Here is a 25,330-nt window from a genome sequence, read left to right as displayed (position 1 = left end):
TTCCTAGCAATCAGTATCAGACAGTTTCATAGTCCCTCTGCTAAGACTTAAGTGAATGAATATAAAACAATTCTCTAGGCCAAAACTGCTGTATGAATGTAGTAACAAATGACAGTAGCTTGTACTTTCACATAACAATTACATGCAAATCTGGCTAGCCCCAGGACCACTTCTGATAACTGTACATTTGGACTGTAATGTTTGTAGTAAACTTAGAGTTGTTACAGGCTGGGTACAGCTGTTAATAGCACTGTATTGCTGCTCATATCTTTAGCAGATTCTTTTTCTTGTAACCTAATTTTTTTGCTCCTGACCATGTAAGTCTGTAATCTGTCCCATGAGCAAAATACCTCCTCAGCACCTTAGGAACATACTGGGATAAATAACCTGCTCCCCAGCAACAGTTACTTTTGTGTTTCTTGCAATGCAATTGAGAGCTCTCCATCTTCTTGTTTTTCATTACCTGATGTAATACCAAAGCAAAAAGGAAGCCACTAAGGACTCTGTTGGGTCTTTTACTGCCTGTCTGTGGTAAACTTGCCTTTTCGCATGATTAATTTTGTATGCTAGTTGCAAATACAAATAAATACTCTGTGTAACAAGCTAAGGTGCTAAATTCTATCCCTGAATTTGTGATACTGTTCATGTTAGCAATCAACTCTATGTGTAGGTTTCTGTGGTTTTTTTTCCTTCATATATTGTCTCTTGGATTTTACAATAGAAGTTTTGAAAATTCCCCCTGAACAAGTATTCTAGCTGTAGTTTACCGTGAGGTGTTGCTGGTGCCTTAGTAGACAGGTTACTACACAGCATAGTACTGAAAATGTCACTCTCTTCTTCATTACCCGAGTACAAAAATGTTTTCACCATGGTGGGAAAACTGCCTGAGCCTGCTGTGAGGTCTGTGCTCACCAGGCTGCAAAGGGCCCCCAGCTGTGCTGCTGAATCTCCGAGCAGGAGCTGATAAAAGAACGGTGTGGGCACAGCCTGCAGGAGGAGCACTGGAAGAGACGTGCACAAGGGAGGAGGTTTTACTGCATGAATGTGAAATGTAGCTTTACGTGTGGCACAGAAAATCTGAGTAAGTGAAGATGGACACAGTGCAGTTAAATACAGTTTATTTTTGCCTGCCACCATACACAAATTAAATGACAAAAGCTGATCTATCAGAGCACTTGACTGTCTTGTAACCAGACATCTCATGTTGAAAGAAGTGAAATGCTGTCAAATAGGAAACAGTAGTGAAATGCTCTTCCTGTGAAGCATCAGTTTTAGATGTGATGAGAAAGGTTAACCTTGCTTCCTGGTCAGGACAAAACTTGGACAGCATTTCATTCTAAAGGGGCTTTTAGATCATGTTGATAGCTATAAAGGTAACACCTGAGAAAAATAAGCCTATTACAGGTGTAATTCAATCTAGGACTTTCTTTATGTAGCTATCGATTTAGTGGAAAGGACTCTTGGAGCTCATTACTGCACTCTTCTCCTTGCCTTTTTTTTTTGTTTTATTTTGAGTGTGAGTCAACCCTACTGTTTTCAGGCACTTATGCATGCAAATCCAACAATTCCCACTGAAAAATCATCTCTTCCTCTTACTTACCTGCCTTAAATCTGCGTCTTTGTCAGAATCTGTGCACAAGTGCACTTGTCCTCAGTTGACTGACAGAGCTTTAACACAAAACCTGATATGATCTGGATTGCATCTCCTGGAATAGATTTCCATACGGAGTCATCTGAGGTGCAACCCGGAAAAGAACTGGATATGAAGCAATTTTCCTCTTAGCTGAGGTGAAAGCCAAACTTCATGCTTTGTGTGCTACTTGTTTGCAGGCAATTCTATGGGCTGAGCAGTTCTTCATCTTCTGAAGAGATGAAGTAAATAAACCTGGAACTAAACCCTATGTGGCTGCTTACTGCCTATTCTCTACTGAACTCTGAGACTTTGAAGGGCATGGACGAGAGGTTCATCCCTGAGGTAGCACTGATTCTCTCAGAAAGTAATCTTCTAAAATTACTTTTCAGATGGAAATGAAATGCAGTTGAACTATGTGTTCTTAGCTATAAATGCTACAATTTACCTGTAACTCGATTTCACTCTAGTAGGGGAAACTAACATTCATAAAAGAATTTGGAGAGCTTTACTCAGTGATTTAGCCTGCTCTTACTGTCTTATGCTCTCATACGTGGGCCAGAGTACTTCAATAGGTCACCTCTGATGGGCAAAGCTGCTTCTATTATGGGATTTTAATTTCTTTCCCTATGGTTTAGATAATCCAACCTTTTGTTAGTTTGCAATCAAAATGTGTGAAGCAAACAAATAGTGTGATTTGGCACTTCACAAGTTAAGCACCAGCAGTAAATATCTTGCTTTCCAGTGATTCCTCTGCTAGAAAGAAAAACATTTGCTGGAAGATTAATTAAACTGTATTAAATGTTCACATTTTAAAATATCATCATCATATTAGAACACCTACTGAAGGTCACCCAACTACTTCTATATCAAAATCCTTGCTGCATTGGCTATTGCGTTGTATTTTTTTTTAATTAAAATAATGATATTACATTCGTCAAGTGTAAATACTGTAAAATAGACTATGGCAAAATGAAAAGGCACGGAATTAAAACAATTGTTTCTACTTTCACATTTGCTATTTGCCCAAAAGTATTTTATACACTTCTACAAGAATAAGCATCTTTTTAAATACATCTCTAAAGGAAGAGACCCCATAGTTTTATCTTTAACAACAGAATTTGTATTCCTCTAAGTGTGACTTTCTGTCTGGCAATACTCACTTTAAGGTGCTCTTTGGAGCAGAACTCAAGTGCAGTAGAAGAGTACAGCTTTGCATGAAGTCAGCAGCATTGAACATACAGCTCACGTGGTAATGAAGACAAACAGCAATCTCTTACATCAAAGCAGTAATCAAAGTGCAAGTAGACAGACAACATGAGAATTTAAACTAGATTTAACCTGAATTTGGGAAGAAAGCACTAGAAACTGAATCAGAATACTACAAAACAGTCCTGTGAAACACCTCAAACAGGTTTGCTGAGTCTCAGGTGTCATTGTAAGGTGTATTAAAATCATTGCTGCTTTCTGAAAAATAGATGTGCAGTTGTGTGTTGGTTTGTTGGGTTGTTTTTGTTTGTTTATTTTAAGAATTAGTCTTTGTAGCCCTGATGTGGTATCTTAGTAACAGTCAGGATGTCATTTCCAACAGTCGTTTCTGTTCCAGAGCACACTTCAGCACAGCCCAGCAGTCACTGAGATGCTTGCATACTTCCCAGTGGAACCATAAAAGCTCGAGTGCTGCAGTTTCCTTGATTCTCACTGCAGTAGCTGCACCATTAGCCTTGGCTGTGACTGAGTGGGAAAACATCAGGCACATAGTTGGCAAGAATTGTTCATTGTGTCACCAATGTATGTCATTCTTGCCAGTAGTCCTTTGGTTACCACACTCTGCATTTGTCTGCTGGATGCATTGCGGTGCCTTTTTTACAGTGAAACACCTCTGAGAAGGCTTCAAAGTTCTGCAAAGATCCCATCACCCTGAACAAAGAGAAGAAACTTATTTGTGTGGAACAGTGCATGGAGATAATTGCTCTGGAAAACAGAAAACTATGTTCATGATGTGATTGAGTCAGGAAACTCAGCTACATCTCAGAGCACCACACACTTTAACTCTGCAAGAAGAACAAAGCTGACATAACTACTGAAAAGCTTGAACAAACATTCTCTGTAGATTGGCAAATTCAGACTAAGTAAAGGAGGGCACTCTTCAGCAGTGTCCTACAGGGGGAGAATTTCTATGCTGGACTGAATTTATCTTGTCTGTTAGCATGTAGCTGCTAGCCCTGCACTGCTCTCTGGCTCTGCGCTTCACTGGTGCAAAGGATTGAACCAAGCAGGTAAACCCACCTGTATTTCAGAGGGCTGTGAACATCTGTCTTTATTGACTGGCTGGCATATTCTGGTCTGTAGGAACCACACCAGACCTACATAAGGAGAATTAATAATTAGCGGATCAGCATTAAAGGAAATGCAATTGGGGCACTTTGTTCCCTTTTTCCAAAGATCCTGAGAGGTGACCCTATTTGTTACGATATCAAATACAATAGGAGTGTGTTTTAGAGAGGGAGCAGAATAGACACAGTTGTTTCCTCTAATTAGTTTTAGTTTTGTCTGTATCTTTGGGATAGGTAAACTAGCTCTTAATTAACACCACCTATGTGTTTCCTCAAAGGAATGGGTTTAAGGCAGGCAGTCCAGGATGCGCAGTGTTAGGTCCCCTAGTGTGAAACATTTGTCAACCAACGACTGAAAACACGAGAATTTCTTATCCAGGTGGTAGGGTGAAATTGAACTTGGCAAATTTACTGTTTCTGCATTGCAAAAAAGGGATATTTAGGAAATAACTGGAGTCAGTAGCAACATCTGTAGTCTGAATATGCGTGCAGCCAGTGTAAATCACTTTACAAGTGGAACTGATGTTTTCTGTAAACTTCAGGCTTGTCTGTGGGTTTCTGAGTGTTCTTACCTGGGCAAAGTTGAGGAAGAAAAGCTGCTTGTGGGACAGATTCAGTCCAGGCAACTTTGGTTCCTTCCCTTCCTGTTCCAGCCATTTTAAATAAGCCTAGAAATTATGGATTCAATTCAGTGAAGGAACAGGATGGCCTATTCATACATAATGGGTGTTCTGAATGCTATGCTGAAGTGAGAGATTGCAGTCAGAACTGTGTGTGAACTCAATGTGTTCTCTGTTCTGTTTTCCTAATTTTTGTCTTTCTGATACAAATAGTACGGCAGATTTTATGGAAAAAAAAAGTCATTGTGGGTATTCTGAATAAACATAATTTGCAGTCATCTTTGGAGAAATCTTTGAACTGAAAACTGATCATAAACTGGGGAAAAAATACCATTTTCTTACGTGGAAGTGGAGTTTTAGGTTTGCAGTTGTTAGGCGAATGGACCTCCATAGCAAGAACTGTGTTCATTCTTAACACTTGGAGATCCATTGGGAATTTCTGATTGTTTTACCCAAAGGTAGGACCTGCCACGCTGATGGACCAGCAAGCAAGCATGGCACCATGTGGCAGGTAGTTTCAGCTCAAGTGTAGCTGGAAATAAATACTAGCTCAGTAAGGCAACAGAGACAGAACGTGACTGCAGTTTGAGGTGAAATCATCAGCTTTTACATTACTTTTTCTGTAGGATTTTTTGTATCTAGAGAAGAAGCATAAATCTATCTTCTGTGCTGATGATTTCTGTGTCTTCAGGTAGCTGCTTATAAAATAGCAGATAATAATCTTGCTTGATGTTAAATCCATTACCTCTTATTGTTACACATTAATTGGCCAATTTTCTTTTTTTAGGTATATTGACATAATGGAGACAAGTTAATGTGTCCTCATGCTGATTAATTTCAAATGTTCTATCACCTTATTCTTGTGGTTGCTGAGATAATCCCAAAGCACACAAAATACAAAAGGTAGAACTGGGGGGTTGAAATGCATTCAGCAGCACAGAGCCTCAGCAGATCCTGTATGCAGGACGTGTCACACCACGCTGCTCTTCCACATGAGTAATACATCTCAGAATCACATATGTATTCACATTAGCAAAGTAATTAATTTTAATGGTATTCCTCAGATTCAGACTTTCCAGTTTAGATTTCTGAAAATTCAGGATGTTCTTCTATAAACACCCTTAACTGTTACCACATTACAACTGGAGAGAAGTTTTAGCCTGACATCTGCTGGGATTATTCTTAGAAAAGAACATTCCATGCTCACGCTTGAGCTCCACATGGAAAGAACCTTTGTGCCAATAAATACTGAGTTCCTATTCATAACAGTGGTTTGTAAACCTGGAGGATTACAGATACTGGACTTCCCTGAGGCTAGAAGCTGTCTTCCCTGTTGAAATAGGACGATATGCAGGGGTGTTTTTAACAGAGAGCAGCATGCTAAACACCTTTCAGCTGCAGCACAGAGGCAGTGCTCTGAAATACAGTTGCATTTCTCTTATTTTGAACATAATTGATTAGTTGAAGCAGCCTTTTTACTATGGAAAGAAGAGTTCTGAAATTATCTTGGTTTTTTGGTTTTTTTTTTGCTTACTACAAAAAAGACACAGCATCAAGGTAGAAGAAACTTGTGTTATTTGTGTTATTTCCTAAAGCTCATAAGACAAAGCGAGCAACAAAAGGAGCTAAGTGTTTAGAGACAGGTGTTCTGGTAGAAGTGATCTGTATTCCTTTTGAGGAGGAGATGGACCATCTATGGGATCTTTTCTTGTCTTACCTGATGTCACTTTTGAGATCAAAGATGAAAAGTGTGAGAGAAAAACTTGAAAAGACCGCATTGCTCTGTTTCCTAATATCACAAAGCTGTACTGCTTGAGATTAGAGCCTGCTGCCATGTGATGAGCTGCTTGTGGTTGTAGCTGCCATTTTCAGAATTACGAGCTTTAGAAAATCGAGAGTGCTTTTTCTTGTGTAACATTGTGCTTATTTATGAACATGGCCCTTGTTTACCTGAAACTGAAGAATGCAGCACCAAGCATTATGTAGAATCAGAGTGTAACTGTGCTCTTCTGGGTGCAAGAATGCCAGCAATCCTACCTTGGGTTTGGGTCTATTGGGACATAAACTTACAGATATATAGCTAAGCTGGAACTTTATGTAATAACATGTTAGTTGTCAGTTTTTCTGTGCTATAAAAAGCATCCTGAATTGCTGAATATCAGGTAAAAATCACGCAGAGTGTATCTGAAATTTACCTTATAAGCCTGTCGGACTCCTCCATTATCTGCAATATTTTCTCCTAATGTGCTTATTCCACTGACCTGTAAAAGAATAATCACTCATTTACTCTACAGTCAGTAATATCAGTAACCAAAGAACCACAAGCTGAAGCACAGCTGATGGTCAGTGTGGAACAGAAGGCAGCAGTGACTTTGTGCTAGGACAAAGAAGGAGAGCATGTGAATGAGAAATGCTTTTTTTTTTCTTTTTCCCCAGTAATTGTTATTTTACATTTTGGATAGAAATTTGCCCTTTTGATTGGTTTATTGAAGGCAGGCTTTAGAAGAGAAGTAAATCTAAAAGTGGGAGTGGGCACTGCTGAATTCTTTTCTCTAGACACTCTGTTACTGAATTTGAACCAAGTGCTCGAGATGGCTGTTGTCAAACCTGCATCAGCCTGTTTCCCCTAAATGTCCTAAACAAAAGATCCTATAGGTGGCTGTTCCTGGCAGCTGCACTTACATTTTGTCCTCCAGCCAGCTCCCACGTGTAGTTCCCATACTGGTGAACCATGCAGCGAGACTGCTCCTTGAAATGCATAGCTGAGAAATTGCTCCACCAGTCAAACATATTTCCATCTTTATCAAAATTCCGACCTGTGTGAGAAATTCAATACTTTACTGGCTTACAGTATCAGAAGTGGGACTTTATTCAAAACTGTTTTATGCCGCATTAGAGAAAGATAATAAAGTAAATTTATTTCATAAGTTCACACGGGGAGAAAAACGATTCCTGTATTTCAGGACAGTGCTAGCAGCTCTTTTATCACAAAGAAGGAATGAAGGAAGAACGTAGTGCACAGATTTCATTTCACTTTAGAAGCCAGCATAGCTGTTTGTACTGATAGTACTTCCAAATCTGATGCTGCTGCAGAAGCAACAGGTTTTCCTGAGAATTGCCATTGACTCAATTTGTTTTAAAAACCTTCTTACACCTTGAGTGGCCTTCTAAGTTCAGTGTAAACTGTTCAAGAGAATGCTCATAGTGTGCAAGTATTGCTCCCAGGTAATTAACTTAGCAGGTGTGTGCACACTTGTGCATGGATACTTCAGTCACCCAAGTGTATAATTTTAATTTCTTACAATGTAATGAATGCAACTGAAAGAAGAATTCTTTCTCAGTTATCTTCTCACCATTGTCGTCAAAGCCGTGGGTAATTTCATGCCCAATAACCATCCCAATCCCTCCGAAGTTCAGGGCTTGTGGTTGGTGTTTGCTGAAGAATGGAGGCTGTAGAATCCCAGCAGGAAAAACTGCAAAGAGGAACAGAGAGGGAGGAACTGGAGCTAGATGGCTTTATTGCTGCATGCTTGGCAAACTCCGTGGTTATTTGGTTAAAAGGTCAGGAGAGCATCTAAAATATGAAACGATGAGAAACACATCGTGCCTCCTCCTGTGAATTTGCTTCCCTCTGTACAAATGGGGAATGACAAGTTAATAAAGGTTTAATTTAGCACATCTGCAATTACAGTATTTCTTCTGAGAACCAAGCATCATTTGCATTTCAGCTTTAGCCTCATTTGATCTACAACATATAATGCAGTGAGTGAAGAACAGGAAGTTTGGTAACTGTCTCCTGGAGATGGGTACAGTTTGTGTTTTAAAGCCATTTTATAGGGGAACTAATGGATGTTTTATTGCTTTATTTTGGGTGCAGAAAGGTGAGCAATCATATGCTGATTAGCACCAAAAACACTCAGCATGTAAAACATGCAGAACAGTAACTGCTTCAGACCTCCAAGTGCACTCCCATGTCATTGTGGGAGGGCAGCAGGAGGTCCATCCTTCCTCAGTCTCTCTGAAAAAAGCCTTATATAGAAGCGATAGGATTTAGTTTTCTTCCCATGAAAAATGAGAGATGTACATGCTTCTAGAAGAATTAAGACTGAAAGCACTTAATTCTACTGAGATATTTGCTAATAATTGAAATACCATAATTAGACACTTTGTTCATTAAGACCAGATTTCACGTCTGGAAAGCCAGCTCACAGCTGATAACAGTGAGTATGAAAGCAGTGTCAGTAAATAGGGATGATGTGGCAAGAGTCTGATGGTGAACACATGTGCAGCACTATGATGGCATCTATTAGCAAGCTACAGGAGGAGTGCTGCTGAGGCTGAAGGATCACTCATAGCCTTGCTGTACCTACAATATAGAAGTAAATGGAAGCTGCAGAAGTGGGAAATAATTCTTTCTGATGAAGCTAAAGGGTCACATCATGGGTGCTTTGGATGTCCCTGCCTTTAGGAAAATATTATATAAATCTGCCCTTGGGCTGTGGTTTTAGCTTGATGCTCTGAGGATATAGTTCTTGTCTGGTCAGAAAAGGCACATATTTTTCTCTTACCATATTGGGCACTACTTAACATAGTGATACTCTTGTTGCTCTGGAGTGCAAAAAGCTCTATGGAGTAGAAATGATTTGGTTCCTCCCCTGTTTGAGGTCCTCGGGGTTCAGCAAGGACTCTACAGTGTCTCTAGGTTTAATGTGAACTTCTGGCCACATGCATGAGCTCAGAAATGGGAATATGTGGAACCAGACACGTTCATCATGTCTTCTTACATTTGAGATCTTGGCTACTAAGAGCAAGAGGGATCAGGCTAGCAACTCAGCAAAATATCTCAGCTCTAACCTCCTGTAAGTAGAGGCTGGTTTCTTTAATGTAGTTTACCTCTCCGCGAAATTACTTCTGTACCATCTGCGCAGAGAGCAAACTGGAAGGCTGCCCTTATGTTTATCAGGAATGTGGAAACATGAGTAGAAACAGCCCAGAACACACTCTGAGCGTTCCCTGGTCGCTGAAGCTGGCACTTGTATAGTAGCAGTTACTGTCTCAGGCTTTCAAACATAAGGCTGTTCCAATTACAGTATATGAACTATGCCTGCCAAGAAGGGGGGTGGGGAGTTGAATATTCATCAACAAAGCTGCTGTTTGAAGAGAACAGTCTGCCTACCTTGCCCTCAGCTTCCACAAAGGCTCAGGCAGGTTTGCCTCCTTGCACGCTTCTGAAGCAATGACTGGTTAACAACTGTTTAAAATTGGTATTAACTTACCTATCTGGTTCCGATTGGGAGAGTAGAATGCATTGACCACTGCAGCTCCAATTATCCATCTGAAAAGAAACATTGCACACAAATTCATGAATATTGTAAACATTCTTTTTACTGAATTACTCTTATTCACAAATGTAGATTGCATTTAAAGGATTGAGATGGGAAGAAGGGTGCCACTGAATGCAGTTGTAAAGAAATACTCATAATAGGAAATAGATGATGTCTCACTTATTGGCATCTTTCATCCAGAAGAATACAAATTAAAGCGAGAAACACATTTGCTCCTGAATGTTGAACAGTGACACTGGGTGGAATGTGGTGGCTGTTCCCAGGTCACTTCAACACTATCTGAGCTTAAGAGGAAATGAAGTATCACATTCATAAGAAAATTAACATTTAGAAGACATTCTGAGCAGCAAAGGTAGTTGCTGCAATTAGAAGTTAGGACCCAACTTGTCTCTTGAAAAATTTTAGTTAAAACTGAATAATCACAGTCATTGCAAATCGGGAATCAGATATACAAATGTCTGCAGTTGGAGTCCACTGTTTCATGGATAATGAGTACTAACTTAGAGAAATAATTCTTGTTTGAAATAAGCTTCTTTTGGAAAATTTTACCCATAACTTGACAACCTTTTATTCTTTGTATTTCTCCCATCCCCCCTCCTTCTCTTCTACCTGACATACACTTCTGGTCAGCCCACTTCAAAGCAGTCTGAAGCCATGGCCTCTTGGCAAGTGTTAGCAGCATCAGCCTAAGATGTTGCTCTTCCCACATCTTTTGTCCTCTCAGTGTCACGTGCTGCCCTGATTGCTCTATCTACCATTATCTTGACACAGTACTTGTGACACCACTAATTCGGGACTTAAGGTTATGTACCTGACATGTACTTGTTCCTTGAAACTTACATGTCTTGGTCAACTCTTTCTCGAAGTTTTTTCAAGCTCTTTTGGGCTCCAGCTCTCAGATTTTCTAGGATGTTCTCAAAGTAATTGTGTTCACTGAAGTTTAGCTGAAGAAAGATATCTTGGTATTGGTAAGATGTGCTGAATGAGGAATTCTTTGTGCCACTGAATGCAGCTTCTAAAATATTTTGATTAAAAAGTATCACTTATAAATGCATGCAAAGAGCTAATTTCCAAAATGTTCCATTCAATCAAGTTTAGATGCTTTCCAGTCACTTGGAAATGATAGCTACTTTAGGTCTAAGTACTCAGTGTGGCAAGAGAATAAGTGCAGGCTTTTATACAGAGGTGAGGTACTTACTGAGGTACATACAGTGTACTTACATTGGCATATTCTTGATCTAGCTTTTCATTTTGGTCTTCCAAAATATAATCTGGGTAGCCAATCTGTTCTTTAATTGCCAACGCCTAGAAGAAAAGAGTTTAACCTTTCCTTTTTTGATTCAAATTCATTTTTGTTATTGCACACCTGTTTGTGAGAACTGGGATGCCAGTAGCTGAAAACATCCTATTGCCTGGTGAGACTTCAAACAAGCAAACAAGAAAACCCCAACAGACATACAGTTGTCTTCTCCTCTCCAAGTGTGGCCAATCACTATGGTAAACTTGCAGACCTTACAGAACTATTTAACAAGATTCAGCTTAACTTCTTTTTCTTTGGCAACTGTGCCAATAGTTCTAAAGTCAGTGAAAACTTTCCTTTGGGGAATTGCATTGTATTCAGTTGTTGTATAGTTGATGGGTGTCATCTTCTCACTTATAATGTGGTTCACGAGATGCATTAAGGGAAATAAAAATGTATGTGAGCTAATAAGGGATAAAAAAAGAAAAGGAAAATGTCACAGGATGGATAATAAATAACAGGATAATGGACATTAAACTTTTCTCATTTGGAAACTAACGCTACAATATTCCAAAGATTTCATACTCATGAAAGAATATGGAAGTGTCATGTTCTCTCTGACCTTCTCACGAGCTTTTGCTTTAGATGCCTCATCCATCCACTGTAACTCATCTAAAGTCTCAATGAACACTTCACGAATCTTATCTATTAAATCTTGGACCTAAAAGAGAGGCAGATAAAAAATGAATTATTTACATGCTATTTTTTCCCAAACACAGTTAAGGTGATGAAGGGTTTCCTACTGAAAACTGATTTCCCCAGAATTCTGTGTTTTGTACCTGGCATTTAAAAGAGAATCAAAGTGAGTTCTTATGCTTCCTGACTCATGGCTGGTGGGTATCATTACCAGATAAAATAGGCTGGGAGATCAGATGGAGGGGAATGCTCACTGTGGACACTGGAGGTACAATAGTACAAAGGGGAAACTACATACCATCCTCTTGCTCTCACCAGCAAATGTCTCCCTGACATACATTGCTCCTACTGCGTTCTCCATGTTGTTGTTGACATAACTCACGCATTCTCTCCAGCGGGCTTCTTCCAGTGTTGTCCCATAAAGTGCCTAGAATATAAAACACCACAGGATCAATTCTGCCAACACGTCTCTTATTAAAAATCCTCAAACTGCTGCCTAATGAGAAAGCTAACTAAAGACAAAAGTTTCTCTTGTTCCTTCAACTTTGTTTTGTGATTACGTGCTCTGACAATGTCTCTGTGTTGACTTGGTGAATGGGGGACTCTTCTCCTAAAGAGACTGCAGAGCTTGGTGCTGGCAGAGAGGAGATACCTTCCTGTAGCTGGCCCGAGCATCCTTGAAGCGCCGACTCAGGCTGCTGACTCGATCGATTACCAGTCGCCAAATGAGGTAGTTCTGGATGGTGCTGTGTGGAAAGCAAAGCTGACTTTAATCCCTTAGAAAAAGTAACATTAGTGCAGACTGTCAGAGGAGAACACTGATGCTGTGTGATTCTCTTTTCTAAGAGAACTAGGAGAACTAGCAATTGGGCCCAATAATTTGTTTCCACAGTATTTCTGTGACTTGTCACAGAATTGTTTCAAATTTTATTTTTTTTTACCTTGCTGAGTACTTGGAGATAATTGCTTTCAGCTCTTGCAAGTATGGCATGCCATATACAACAACTTCTTCTTCTGGGTCAACCTGAACACTTACTGAAGACATGACACCCTGGATGAAGAAGGTCCAGTTAAATTCCTAGGCAGAAAGGAGACACATACTCATGGTGTTAAGTGCCTTAGTAACTGTCCACACTTTCCATGCCTCTGAATGTTATAGTGCTGGTAGTAGAAGCAACAGGCACTAGAGAACACTTACGTTCAACGCAAACTTTTCCTGTAGCTCTTTTAAGGTCATTTTGTTGTATAACAAGGTTACATCATGCCTTTCTTCTGCTGGGGTAGTTGCCTGAAGACATTCACAAAGTTATTACCATGATCAACTGACACAGACGCCAATGGCTGAAGTCACAGGAACGTGTGTGCACACATAAACATGTAAACATCACTGAGAATAAAAACAGGTTTGGGTCTTTTTGTGGGGGAGAAACGAGAGCAGAGTTGCCGTCCAGTGTTGCTTTCTACGTTTCAGTACAACAACTCGGGCACCTCTAAATCAATAATGCTTCATTAATCTTTTGAAGCAAGAGATTCCCTTCGTCTTTCTCAGAACGGACAACCAAGCTTTTATAAGTCTACTGCACCCCAAAAAACGCAAACTAATGTTGCAAGGGAGCTAATCCTGGGGTTATCACGATGTGCATTTAGCAGAACATGAAGCATTTTGATTTAGGAGACTTCCAAAAAACCCAATATGGCTAGGGCTAGAGCAGACATGATAGCAGTGCATGCAGTAGAGATAATTATACACACAGAGGCTCTGATTTCTGGGCTGCTCATGGCACAGAAAGCTTCCTTCTCTTCTCACCCCCCTGCTATTTTTTTCCTTTGGCCATGAGTTTTTACTGCGTCAAACTGCTGAAAATTAAGACTCTTCCTTCTACCCAAACATCCAGAGAGGTTCTTCATTGCTCTACTTACATTTGCAATATCTGTTTCAAGCTCCATAACCTTTGCCATCTCCTCTTGGACAAACAAATCGTCTTTGGATACATTCATGTCTTCTCGGATCATCTTAGCAATAGTGATCATGAACTGCAGGTAAGCTTCCCTTACCTGCACAGAAGAAATTTTATGTGTGCGTAGGGTCATTATGGAAAGGTTTGCTGTCATTTGTCATTAAGCAAATGATTGTCATTTTAGCTTTTACAGTCTGCTGTGATAATGTTGGGCTCAATGGCACAGCTTCTACAGTCCATTTCTAATTTTACTGTCATTTTTCTTTTTCCTTACTGTAACAGATATTGCTGCAATCCTTATGAGTTCATCCCGTAATACTTTGCAGTGCAGTTCCCAGTCTCAAAATACATAACAAAAGCAATATTTTTTGCATCCCTAAGCAAGCTAACTCTGGAGTTTGGGGTTAGAATTTCAACCAGAGCAAAAAGAAAGCTCTGTGCTTTGAGTTGCACTACGGGAGTGATTCCTACTCGCCAAAAAGAGGAGTAAACATGAAGGGTTTAAGTTCTCTGAAATTAATACCATAAATCCTCTAAACTCTGTTTTCACAGACTGAAAGAAAAGCTCTCTGGGATGGGTCCCAGTGATACCTTTGCTTTATTTGTAAGAGGAAGCTATGGCTCTGAGTTACGCCTCAGAACGGGCCTTGAAAAGATATCTGGTTGCTGAGTACAGACCTATGATACAAAAAAGCTTAATATTACCCATTATTGCATACTTTTCTTCCTCCGTAGACCTTGGAAACCAGATAAATAAAATAGCTGTTTTGAAATCGAGTCCGGGCACTTACATGATAATGGTTTGTGTTTTTAGGCTGAATGCTGAGGCCTTAATCAGGCTGGACTCCCACAGCCTCAGTAAGAGTTGTGCCAAAAGATGCTGGACAACGCAGAGGGGGAGTTTGGGTCATCAGTTTGGTTCATTGTTTGTGGGAAGTGAGCTGTTAAATAGCAAATAAAAAGGGGTTGTCTCTCCTCTTTATTCATAAAAATTAAAAACACAGCCCTTCTTATTTAGTTATTTTAAATGCTTTTGGGTTTTCTTTTGCTAAGTAAAGATAATCCGTGTACTGTGCCTGATTTTCTACCCCCTACGAGCTCTTCCGAATCTGATTTTTGAGCAGGGATGCATAAATGTCCCTTTTAATGTAACTGCTACTACGTTGAACTTGTAGAACAGAATCCTGGTTCCAGCAGCTCCCAGCAAACTTCGAGCAGCTCTTTGTTGTTCCCAACACAGCCATGTGCAGATTATGTGTTGTTATTATGAGACAGATGAACAGAAGTTGGCTGTTTATAAAGGTGGCCAGAAGGTGTGGAAAAACAGTCTCATAAAGATTTCACAGGAATGTATTTTAGACCATATAATAAATGGAAATATATTCAAATGCAGTGAAGTCATAAGAAAGCTAGTCTCTCTCTTTTTATTTTTTTTTTAATCTGTCTTTCCAGCCACTAGACAAGAGTCTGAAATGCTGATCGTTCTCTCTCTATTCCCTTCAGTTCATGCTAGGAAAATGAGTTCGACGTTAAGTTGCAAATCCTCACTCCAGTATGACATAATTGACAATTAAAAAGTACTCAAGCATTATCTTGAGCTTGGAAACTGATAAATTAGTAAACTGTTGCAAACACAGCCTGATAAGTAATTACAGAAACCTCACAATTCTGCCCTGAGCCCTGACACAGAAGAGCAGCTAGGATTTAATCTCTCAGAACTGCCATGTAATTTTGGGGGACATGAGGAGGGAAGGAAGGAAGTGGCAGCAGATTCTTACCAGCTGAGTAATTATATTAATTAATTAATTAATTAACATTGATTTGCTATTCCATGGAAAACTTGATTTATGTTTTTTTTTCTGAATGAACATGTGAGCTTTTGAATATTTTGGTCTTGAACACGAGTCATTTTGTGGTATTGCATGCTCAGTACAGAAGAATTGTCACTTTAGGTCGTATTGATAACCAAGTTTTCAGTTCCTTCTATGACAGCAACCAGAGCAGGTGGTTTTAGAAGATACAAGAAACATAGGTTCACAATTTTAGTGAAAGTTATCCTTCAAAATTAGAAACTGTTAAAAGTTATAAAATACAGTTGTATTTTGTTCACATAACTTTCTTCTGATCGGTGTGCATTAGCCAGTTCTGAGGAGTCTCGATATTTAGACATTTGTTCTGACCTTTTGTAAAGTTGGTGAAACTTTGGTGTAAGTAGAGAAAAATGGAGCAGTGAATGTGATCATCTGCTCTGTAACGTGAAGATTCGTATGTTTGAGTTTTCCAGAACACAGGAATACTTAATGATGTTACTTTAGTAGCACATAGTAAATAAATCACAAGGGGTACTTACCCTTTGGTAGTTGCCCCCATTAAAGTAGTAATCTCTGGATGGCATTCCTAAACTAGGTTGGTCAATCTGAAGGAGATCATATACATTTCTTTAGTTAGTGATGAACAGGAACCGGTGCTGTCCAAAGGTGTCCTTGAAAGGCAACATCCTTGAAATGCTGCACATGCCATCCAGTTTGGAATGGCCAACAAGGAGCTTCTACCAAACATTCAAGAACTTCAGCTCTCTAGAAACTGAGGTGAGATGGAAAGTACAACTTCTGTCTCTGAATTTCTAGATGGTGACAGGATGGATACTCAGAGTGGGTTATTGAGGAAAGTCTTTAAGTAGTCATTGAGATAGAAAAATAAATTTAAGCAACTTAGAAAAGAAGCTGCTTGACTTGTGGGCTACACTTCATGCATAAGAATGCATGAACAAGCTCTGAACATACACATACTGACTTTTGAAATATTATCTTGCTATATAATAAACCTCACAATCATTTTGCAAGTCACAAGCAGTTTCAACCCTTAAATGCTGTAAATCAGCAAAAGTCCATTGATTTAGCAGAAAAAGCTACCATGGAATGTTTCCCAAAATAACTTTGAGACGTATCTGACAGTTGAACCATTACATAAATTTTGCCAGTTGTGTATACACACTGACTTCTTGGACAGCTGATCCATATGTAGGGGAAATAAGAACATGTTATAATTCTGGGGCACATAAATAATTCCTGGCAGTATTTTTCTTACATAGATGATATGTCTGCTGGAATCCCGGTCATCATTCCATACAAACATGTCAATGAGGACACGTTTGTTAAATCTGGAGTTCATTATGGAGAGTTTCTCTTCCATTCTCCAGCTTGGTTCTTGGAGATAAAAGGAAAAACAGACATTATTTAGTAATGTATCAATTTGAACAGGACAGATATGTACGTGTTGCATCCTACATTTTAATCTTTTCTTCATAAGGAAAAGTCAGGCTCTGCAGGACAGCTGTCACCTTAGTGCAGTAAATAATTCTGCCTCTTCCAGGCACAGTATTACCTTTGGTGTTGTTCCAGTCTGCAGAAGCCACTGGCCAATCTCCAACCATTGTTAAGACCTCTAGCAGAGGCAATGAATCTCGCTGCTCTATCAGACCTGAGAGAGGAGAAAAAAATACTATTTGGTTTTGGAGAGCTGGGAGGAAGGGTGAGCAGGAATGGAGGAAGAAGAAAAATAGAAAATATTCCTTACAGTTTAAATCTGGAACTGAGTCTATCATTGTAAAAAACGAGAGAGACCATGAAATCATCAGTCTCCTGCATGAGTTTGATTGAATGGCTTTGGAAAGAATGAAATGAATTGCAGTTTTTTGCATACAGAAGGAAAGGCTTTGCATGTTTGAGGATGGTAAGCAGCACCCATGCCATATACCAAGGCAACTGTATCATCATTTGAAGAATGATGTTCCAGACAAGGCTACACGATTCCACGGATATTATATGGACCTTCGTTCAGGTTGTACATTTGGCATTGAGCAAAGGAACAAAACAAGAAGGGACTCACTCTCATTCATGCATGACTTGTACAGTATCTTAGCTTTCTGGAACGCTTCTCTGTCCCCTTGATCTGCAGTCTCCAGCACACCTGGGGAAAGATCCATTGCCGTGAGATTTTTGCCCTGCAGATCTTTGATCTTTTCATAGAAATCACTGAGAATTGAGGGCTGTGAAAAATACTTGTTACCTCAGGCTTCCATTACTGTTAAACTAGAGTGCTCTTTAAAGGAGCTATCAAAAGAACAGTGTCAGGAAGGACATGCATGCAGCTTGTCCATCTCCCTTTGAAGTTAGTACCAAATCACCAACAATTTTTAGTGAGAACAAGATGTTATGACAAGATGGATGTAGTAAAGGATGGAGAGATTAAAGGACTGGAGATAAAAAATCACAATCACAATCAACACTTCTCTCCGTAATGCACAATAAATAGTGCGGCTGAAATTAAACACTAATGTGTAACCAAGGATAGAGAAGCCTCATTCCTACCTTTTAGGATGATCTCCAGCTCATCCCTCAGGATGTCAAAAATGCTGTATCTGGAGCTCGTTTCTGGGATAACATGCCGGTTCAGCCAGCCTCCACAGGCATACTGGTAGAAATCCTTGCAAGGATCAGCTGTTGTGTCCATATTCTGAATGATTCTAGCAGCTACATATCAAAATTAGAGAGTTGAGTTCCATAAACTACCCAGTAATCTCTGGGACTACCAGAGACTGCCACCAACACGCCTGGAAAGAAGGCCCCTTGCTCATGCTACTTAACATGGATAAGACTTGTGCTCATGTACCATGACTCAAAGGATCATACTCTTTGTTTAAAAACACAAATAAGTGTCTGATAGCAGACATCTGCACTGCAATTGGAGTGCTTTACAGAGGGAGCTCGTAAATGACAATATGGTAATTCTGCCACAGCTCACTGACTTATACCTGAGGTACCCGCCTATGAAGTCAGTGTTTCCAGGGGGTGACTGAACATTTCTGCTGTGGTCGTACCTCTCTTAATTGCATGTGATGGAGTTACACCGGTAGATGCTCGAAATGAATAGCTCTGTGTGTACAATCCATGCTCCTTAGCAGAATTAATTCTAAGGGGATTTATGTGATACTTTATAGGTATAGATTATGTTGCTCAATTCATGTAATTGTGGCTCAGGCTAGAGAACCGCTGACCATAATCGAAATCTTCCTGTACTGCTTTCTTACCATGAAAATACATAATGGAGAAATAACAACAGATTTGGGTTTTTTGGTCCCAGTGTTTACACTTGCAGCTGTTTCTGAGGACACCTATACTTATTGCCTTTGACAGAAATAGGTCTATTCCTTTAATACTGATCCAGTCTTAAAGCCTGCCTTGTTTGTTCAGATTGGGCAGATCACTTGTAAAACATCACTTCTATAATAATCACCATTGTAAGAGTCGTTACCTGCTGTAACACAACCAGGTGTGGTACATATATTGCCTGAATTGGTACCATACTGAGTGCCTGTAGAGAAAGGAGTAAAAGAGCAGACAGAATTAGTTGGAAGTCACTACCAGTCATCCACCAACTCAGTGCCAGTAAAAGATATCAATGTCAAACACGTCTCTTATCTGTGGATACGTGTGGAACACTTCTGTGCAAGAAGTACAACAGCATTCTCAGCAGTGAGTTTTAACTCACCTGCTCATTGTCTCCGTGATAGAAATGTTTTGCAAGAGCTTCTAAAAGAAGGAAAAAAACCCAAACCAGAAACAAACATGTGCAACTATTATGTGAAGAAATGAATCTGTATCCCCATCGCAGCAGAATCTGAAAAGTATCACTCTTGGATATTAGTTTTCTCTTTTTTAATACCTTGTCTCTGTTTGTGAAATTCCTCCAGTGAAGAAAATCTGCAGAAGCCCAATGCACTGCTAACGTGTGAGGGATGAGCAGAGCTGGAGCAGTGCCCAGCTCCTCCTGCTTGGTGCTCTCTGCTAAATGTGCTGCTGTGAGGCTGATGGCAGTGATAGAGGGCCTTGATGTAAAATCTGGAACTCAACACCTCGACTTTGTAACAGCATCTGATCATAAACTTCTTTGATCCTTACTCTGGGGTGCTTGCAGAAAAGTTGCTCAAAGCTTCCTTCCCATGAAAACACATGTTTTACATTACAGCAAACAAGATTACAGTAATTCAGATAGAAATAAAACAGTAGGGAAGGAAAGAGGGCTTTGAAGTTCATCAGAGGAAGCAACATAAAAAGCCCTCACTGTGATTGGGAATGTAACATTCAGGGTTCAGTAGAGTGCAGTTGTGCTGCATGGGAGTAAGTCTGCATGGCTGGTAATAGTTCAGTGTCTGAACATGGGATGAGCAAAACATGTGTAACGATATGAAGCTTCATGTAGAGGGCTTCAGCATTTTTTAATAACCAGGGGAAACAAGCACAATTGGTGGAGTTTCTTAAACTCTCTAATATATATTTAAAAGCCATGGGCTCTTCCACAGAGAAGGTTAAATATATATATATACATGTATGTGTGCATACACACACTTCTTTCTAGGGAAAAGCCAATAGTTCAAAGCCATTCTGAAATCTTCCTTAAGAAGCAGTACTGGTCAGGGTGAGAAGTGCTCTGAGTGTGCTGTATTTCCTCCAGCATTTCTCAGGGTTGGGACAGGACTCAGATGAAGCCTGTTTTTAATAGAAATTTCTCCCTTTAATACCACCTCAGTGTTTTACTTTGGTTTCTGGAATCCAGCTGCTTTCAACAGGATTCAAACCCCTCATTCAAAAAGCACTTTGTGACCATGAAAATGTAACTGAGATGCATAAGCAGGGAAGCCAAATCTGTTCTGAAACCTTGGTTGCACACTGAGTGCTCTGAAACTCTGCCACAAAAAGAGATGATCAGAAATGGCTGGCGAGGGGCTCTCAATTTACTTCAGAAAGTGGTTCTTTTGTGTGTGTTATTTTTCCTGACAAAGAACCAAGCCAGCCTGACTGTGTATGAGATATGACCTCTTTGTGAGGTATTTGTTGAGCCTTTGCTCACTTGTTTGAGGCTTTGCATGCTGCACTTCTTGAACCTCAGAGAACTGGAAACAAACGTAAAATGCATCTTTCAGCCAATTTCAGACAGAATTTCAGGTGGGGATCAGCAGATGGGATAGTGGCCGCTTCTGCTGCCCAGTGCATGGCCTGGCACTCCCACTGACAACACTCACACTTGCATTCACTTAGCTCCATCTTAGCAGAACTGGGACAGAGCAGAGTCTTGCCACCCAAATGTCATTTCACAGTGACTTTTGTGTTAGCTGCCACTTCTTTACATTCTCCACGTCCTTTGACTAGGATGCCTCACTAATGAACATCCATGGAGCTAAAGAACGATGAGCCATCAGCAGTCTAGGACATGAGCCAGATCTCAGCCACAACCTCTTCTTTTTGTGCTGGTGCTGAGCTCAGATGCTGCTCACAGTCAGCAGGCTCTCACAAACCCATTATTTAAATGCACATTTATTCCATTCACAGCATAGGAAATGCAAGGGGCACGGAATGGCTTTTGGAAATCCAATCCCAGAACGAGGTGCTCCTTACTTCAAGGATTGTGTTTCTTTTTGTTTGTTTGTAAATGCTATCAGGTGCAGGACTGGGCCCTCAGCTCTAGCAGCCTGTGCAATAGGTGGGACTGCTGGCAACCAGGAGGGATGCAAACAGAAAGAAAATATTTGCCCATCTTACCTGAGAGAAACATACAAACCTGGGAGCCAGCAGGTGAATAATATATCAATTAAATGGATGATTTGAGTGGTCAGGACTGGCAATTAAATGAAAACGCAAATTGTTTGCAACTCATGTCTGTTCAGAGAAGCCATTGGTTATGACTTGACAGCTACAATATGTGTTGAAGTGTTCTTCAAACTGTAAGTGCTGCAGCAAGTGATGAGATTTGGAGGTTGGTAAATATTTGTGGAACATAGCTGAGAGAGAGCTATGAAAAGGCTGCCAGGATGGGTGTGTAGGTGGTGATGGAAAGGTGTAATTGAGAACAGGCTGCAGTCAGATTCAAAAACGAACCACTTCACTTGTCTGCCTCCCTTTCTTTGCTCACCCAAATATTACTCTGCTATTCTTACTAAACTTTTTCTTGCTTGGTTAGGCAAGGTTTTATGAGCATGAAAGCTGCTCTAGATATCAAAAATCCCCAACGAGCTTCTAGATCTGTGGAACTGCTGCTGCTTGAGCTTCAGCCATTCTTTTTTTTCTTTCTTTCTTTTTTTCTTTTTTTTTGTTTATTTGTTTTATGGAGATAAAAGAAGAAAAAACTCTTAATTTTCCATTAGCGAAATAGCCAACAGGCCAAGCAGCACTGCAGCTTTGCTATCATTTTGCACTCACGTTCTCCTCGGGAATGACTGAATCTGGGAAGCATTTCAAATGAAAGCTTAATTGCTGATACAGGCCTGAAAAATATTTATATATTGGAATTCTTTTTCCACAAACAAGCTTTCTTTTTAACATGCACACGCTGGCTTTGCATGCAGCTTCTTCTCATGGACCTGGATGCGAGGCCAATATCTGGACAAATGTTAACAGTGCCTGAATTTTGATTTGCCTGAACTCAAGAAGCAATGTGTACAGCAGGTTTCTCATATCTTTTATGCATCCAAGCAACAAAAATTCTTCATAGCTCAGTGTTTTGATACAGAAATGCCTGCTGTAGGACTTAGCTTACGGGAGTTTTTTCTCCTCTCTTAAGCAGAATAAAAATGAACAACTACTGCTGAGTGTTATGAATACCAAACGCTCAGGGATTTCATCCAGCATTGGAACAAATGCTGATAACACTCAATTGCTGGCAGTGAAAAAGTAAACAATAAAAAAAGGCTTTTCTCTTGAATTATTACTCCCCCAAAATGGGGAGTATCCCTGCTCTGCAATTACTGTGTGCAGGCAGAGCACATCAAACCTTGTTGTCAGGTTTCTGGCAGATCATTCTCATGGAAGTCACTGAAGCTCATTTCACCTGGAGCTCAAATTGCACGATGCAATTTCAAAGAAGTCTCTCCCCCACTCCAGCAGTGCACTGACACTTATTGTGCTACAACATATGGAAATGTAAAAACACACAGCCACACTTCCCCTCCATAATAGTGCAGCATTTTTTTTACCTTTGTCAAACAGATGATAAACTCAACAAAATGCACAGAATTACTTAAATCTTACTTCCTGTAATTTAATAATGAAATAAAATGCCAGAATCCCCTCTCGGTGAGTTCCAACTCCCTCAGAGAGGTGAGCTCACCTTCTCTCTGTATTTTTGTTTTCATTTGGCTCTGCAGAAAAGACCTTAATGTTGCTTGCACGGGAAAAAGGAAAATTATTCAGGGGTTACTTACCTCTGCTGCTGGCATACAGGATTACCAGGGCGACTGCAGAACAAGTCATGAGGAGCAGCAGGACAGCCAGCCCGATGGCCACGAAGCGCCAGGATTTCTTCCCAGATTTTGTTGATTTTTCCACAATATCCATTTGACTTTCTGATTTCCCCATTATTGTAACTCTAAATTATGGAGGGGAGGGTAAGAAAGAATTAGCTGCACGGCTAAATCAGTACGGGGTGTATGCATGACAAATCAGGGAGTGAAAGGAAGCAGAATAAAAGCAAAGATAGGTAAAGAAAACTTCCAAATTATTACATGTATTTGTCCATTTGATTGTCCACAGATTTGCCAACCTCATTCTCCATTCTCCGTGCCTACCAGGTTGCCTGCACTCAGGGCGTGCTGCGGGGCTGCGCCACCCAGACTCAGTGGTGCCGTGTCATCGCTCCAGGAGCCTGCTTTGGGAAGTGTGAGAAAGTCTCATGACTTGGTTGGGCAACTCCTTTCTCCCAAAAGGGGAAGGAGGGGAAAATCTGCCTCCTTCAGTCCTCGCTTTGAAAAGTGCCTTGCTGTTTCCAATAATTTTCCTCTCTTCCTCTGTGGATGTGAGTGGCTCTGTTATCAGCAGCAGAATCCAAACAGAGATCCTTCCAGATGCGAGCGTCTTTGAGCTGTGTCTGCCCTGTCCTTAGCAGAGATGAAGGGTTTGGAAAGGAGAAAGCTCCTACAGCACGTGTCAGCTGCCAGGCGTGCCAGAGCTCCTGACTGCCAGCTCCTCAGTCTTCTCAGAGCCATTCCCAAAGTTCTGAGCTCAGCTGTGTGCAGTTCCCAGCTTCAAGCAGACGCTCCTGAGCAGCAGGGGGAGGAGGGGTTGCATCACGCAGGCAGGCTGAGGGCTCTGTGCTCACAGCCTGCGCGCTGCACCGCTCCTGCCGAGTTTCCTCCAGCTTTCCTGAAATGTGCCACCAGGTTACTTGGCTGCTGTGCTCAAAGGAGGAGTGAGAAGTCAGAGGTGGAAACCTACCGGAACCTTCTGGCCCTGAGAGTGCTGGCAGCTTTCAGTGTAATACAGACAACAGTTAGTGGAGTGAAAGCACGCTGATTTATACGTAGGTGCGGGAGATGTGCAGAATTCCTTTTGTGCTTCTCCTTGAAAATCTAAAAGCTAACAGCTGGGTATGACAGCAGAAGGATGGGAATGTGATTTCCCTTGGGTTTCATGTAATTCTTTTCCAGAGCTGACTTTGGAATGGAGAGAGAAACAGTTTGTTCTGTTTGTCTTCTGTTTTGTGCATTCAGCTAGTGTAACTTATTGCCAGCTAACTCTCTGCAGATTTTAAGGTTGGCATCTCTTGAGCTGAGCTCTTCACCAGCACTCTCAGCTTTGAGTGTGGCCACAGGGAAGCACTGGGGGCAGAGCAGGGGCTTCTTTGTGGCAGTGCTGTTTACTGGGATGTGCAAACAGTGTTCCAAGAATATGAGCACAGACGTGTTTCCCTGAATGGGGTAGGACACAATGAATGCCAGTTTCTTCAGCCAGGAGTTTAAGCCTCCTCTACTAGTCAGTGCTCTGCCTGAAAACCTCTCTGAGAATTTGCCTTTCCTTCGGAGTCACGTTAAGTTAGGCATCTGCCAAGTGTGAAGGCAGCTGTTCTCATCCCTCCATCTGAAGAGGAATCTAAGAACTCACAGATCTGAAAAAACCCCACTGTGCTTGCAGATCCTGCAGACGGGTGTCTGTCTGTGAAAGGTAGTCACAGAAGTGAAGGTTGCTTAGAAGAACAGTTGTACATTTAATTGTGTGCCAGATGATCTATTATTTCTCTTAGTGGGGAGTCTAGCAAAGGAACCTCCTCTGCACGTGAGCCTTCTTTCTGATGTAGTTTTGTTGTTGCCGTGTGATGCAGCTGGCTCTGAGGAAGGTCTACATATTGCAGTAGACAAGTGCCTCCCAGGACTTAATGCAGATATTTTTGTAATGCAGCTGTAAGATACCAATGGACATGATTTTGCCCATTTGACAGATGGAGAATCAAGATGCCAAGAACCTACGAGCTTTGTGCCTACAGCTTTCTATGGATTGTGATTAACGTGGTGTCTGAGGCTGGGAATGCCATGAGGGATTTTGAGGTGTAGACCCTTGCTCTCCAGATAGCAAAGGACAGAAAAATAACAAAGCCCTACGACACATCTGTAATAAATGGTTCAAACAAGGCCTAAAGTGACTTCATTGAGGTCATGCCTGAGCACCAAGGATGTGGATC

The 25,330-nt window shown here is 40.7% G+C and overlaps 2 protein-coding genes across 3 annotated transcripts in view; one reads left to right on the top strand and one right to left on the bottom strand.

Moving 5' to 3' along the window:
- The window catches only part of LOC128085121 (transcription factor HES-5-like), a 67,269-nt gene that overhangs the window by 23,461 nt on the left and 18,478 nt on the right, over positions 1-25,330 (top strand). The gene's annotated exons all lie outside the window — the stretch shown is intronic.
- On the bottom strand, positions 1,102-24,016 carry MMEL1 (membrane metalloendopeptidase like 1). Of its 2 annotated transcripts, none has more exons than XM_052692120.1 (23): positions 23,382-24,016; positions 23,082-23,245; positions 19,139-19,198; positions 18,196-18,357; positions 17,714-17,794; positions 17,210-17,305; positions 16,913-17,031; positions 16,176-16,241; positions 13,788-13,922; positions 13,066-13,155; positions 12,809-12,945; positions 12,520-12,613; positions 12,166-12,294; positions 11,794-11,892; positions 11,153-11,236; positions 10,772-10,875; positions 9,863-9,921; positions 7,940-8,059; positions 7,269-7,402; positions 6,782-6,847; positions 4,539-4,634; positions 3,920-3,996; positions 1,102-3,550 (listed from the first exon to the last, which is right to left on the bottom strand). In XM_052692120.1, exons 1-23 carry the CDS (start codon positions 23,429-23,431, stop codon positions 3,451-3,453), a joined length of 2,322 nt encoding a protein of 773 aa, XP_052548080.1. In that variant the 5' UTR covers positions 23,432-24,016; the 3' UTR covers positions 1,102-3,450. The 2 variants fall into 2 exon arrangements, with proteins under 2 accessions (XP_052548080.1, XP_052548081.1); XM_052692121.1 differs by having other exon boundaries at positions 23,445-24,016.

This window comes from Tympanuchus pallidicinctus, unplaced genomic scaffold (genome assembly GCF_026119805.1).
Source record: "Tympanuchus pallidicinctus isolate F22 unplaced genomic scaffold, pur_lepc_1.0 scaffold29, whole genome shotgun sequence".
NCBI lineage: Eukaryota > Metazoa > Chordata > Aves > Galliformes > Phasianidae > Tympanuchus > Tympanuchus pallidicinctus.
The sequence above is the reverse complement of the archived record's forward strand: the minus strand, read 5'-3'. Positions and strand labels throughout refer to the sequence as shown.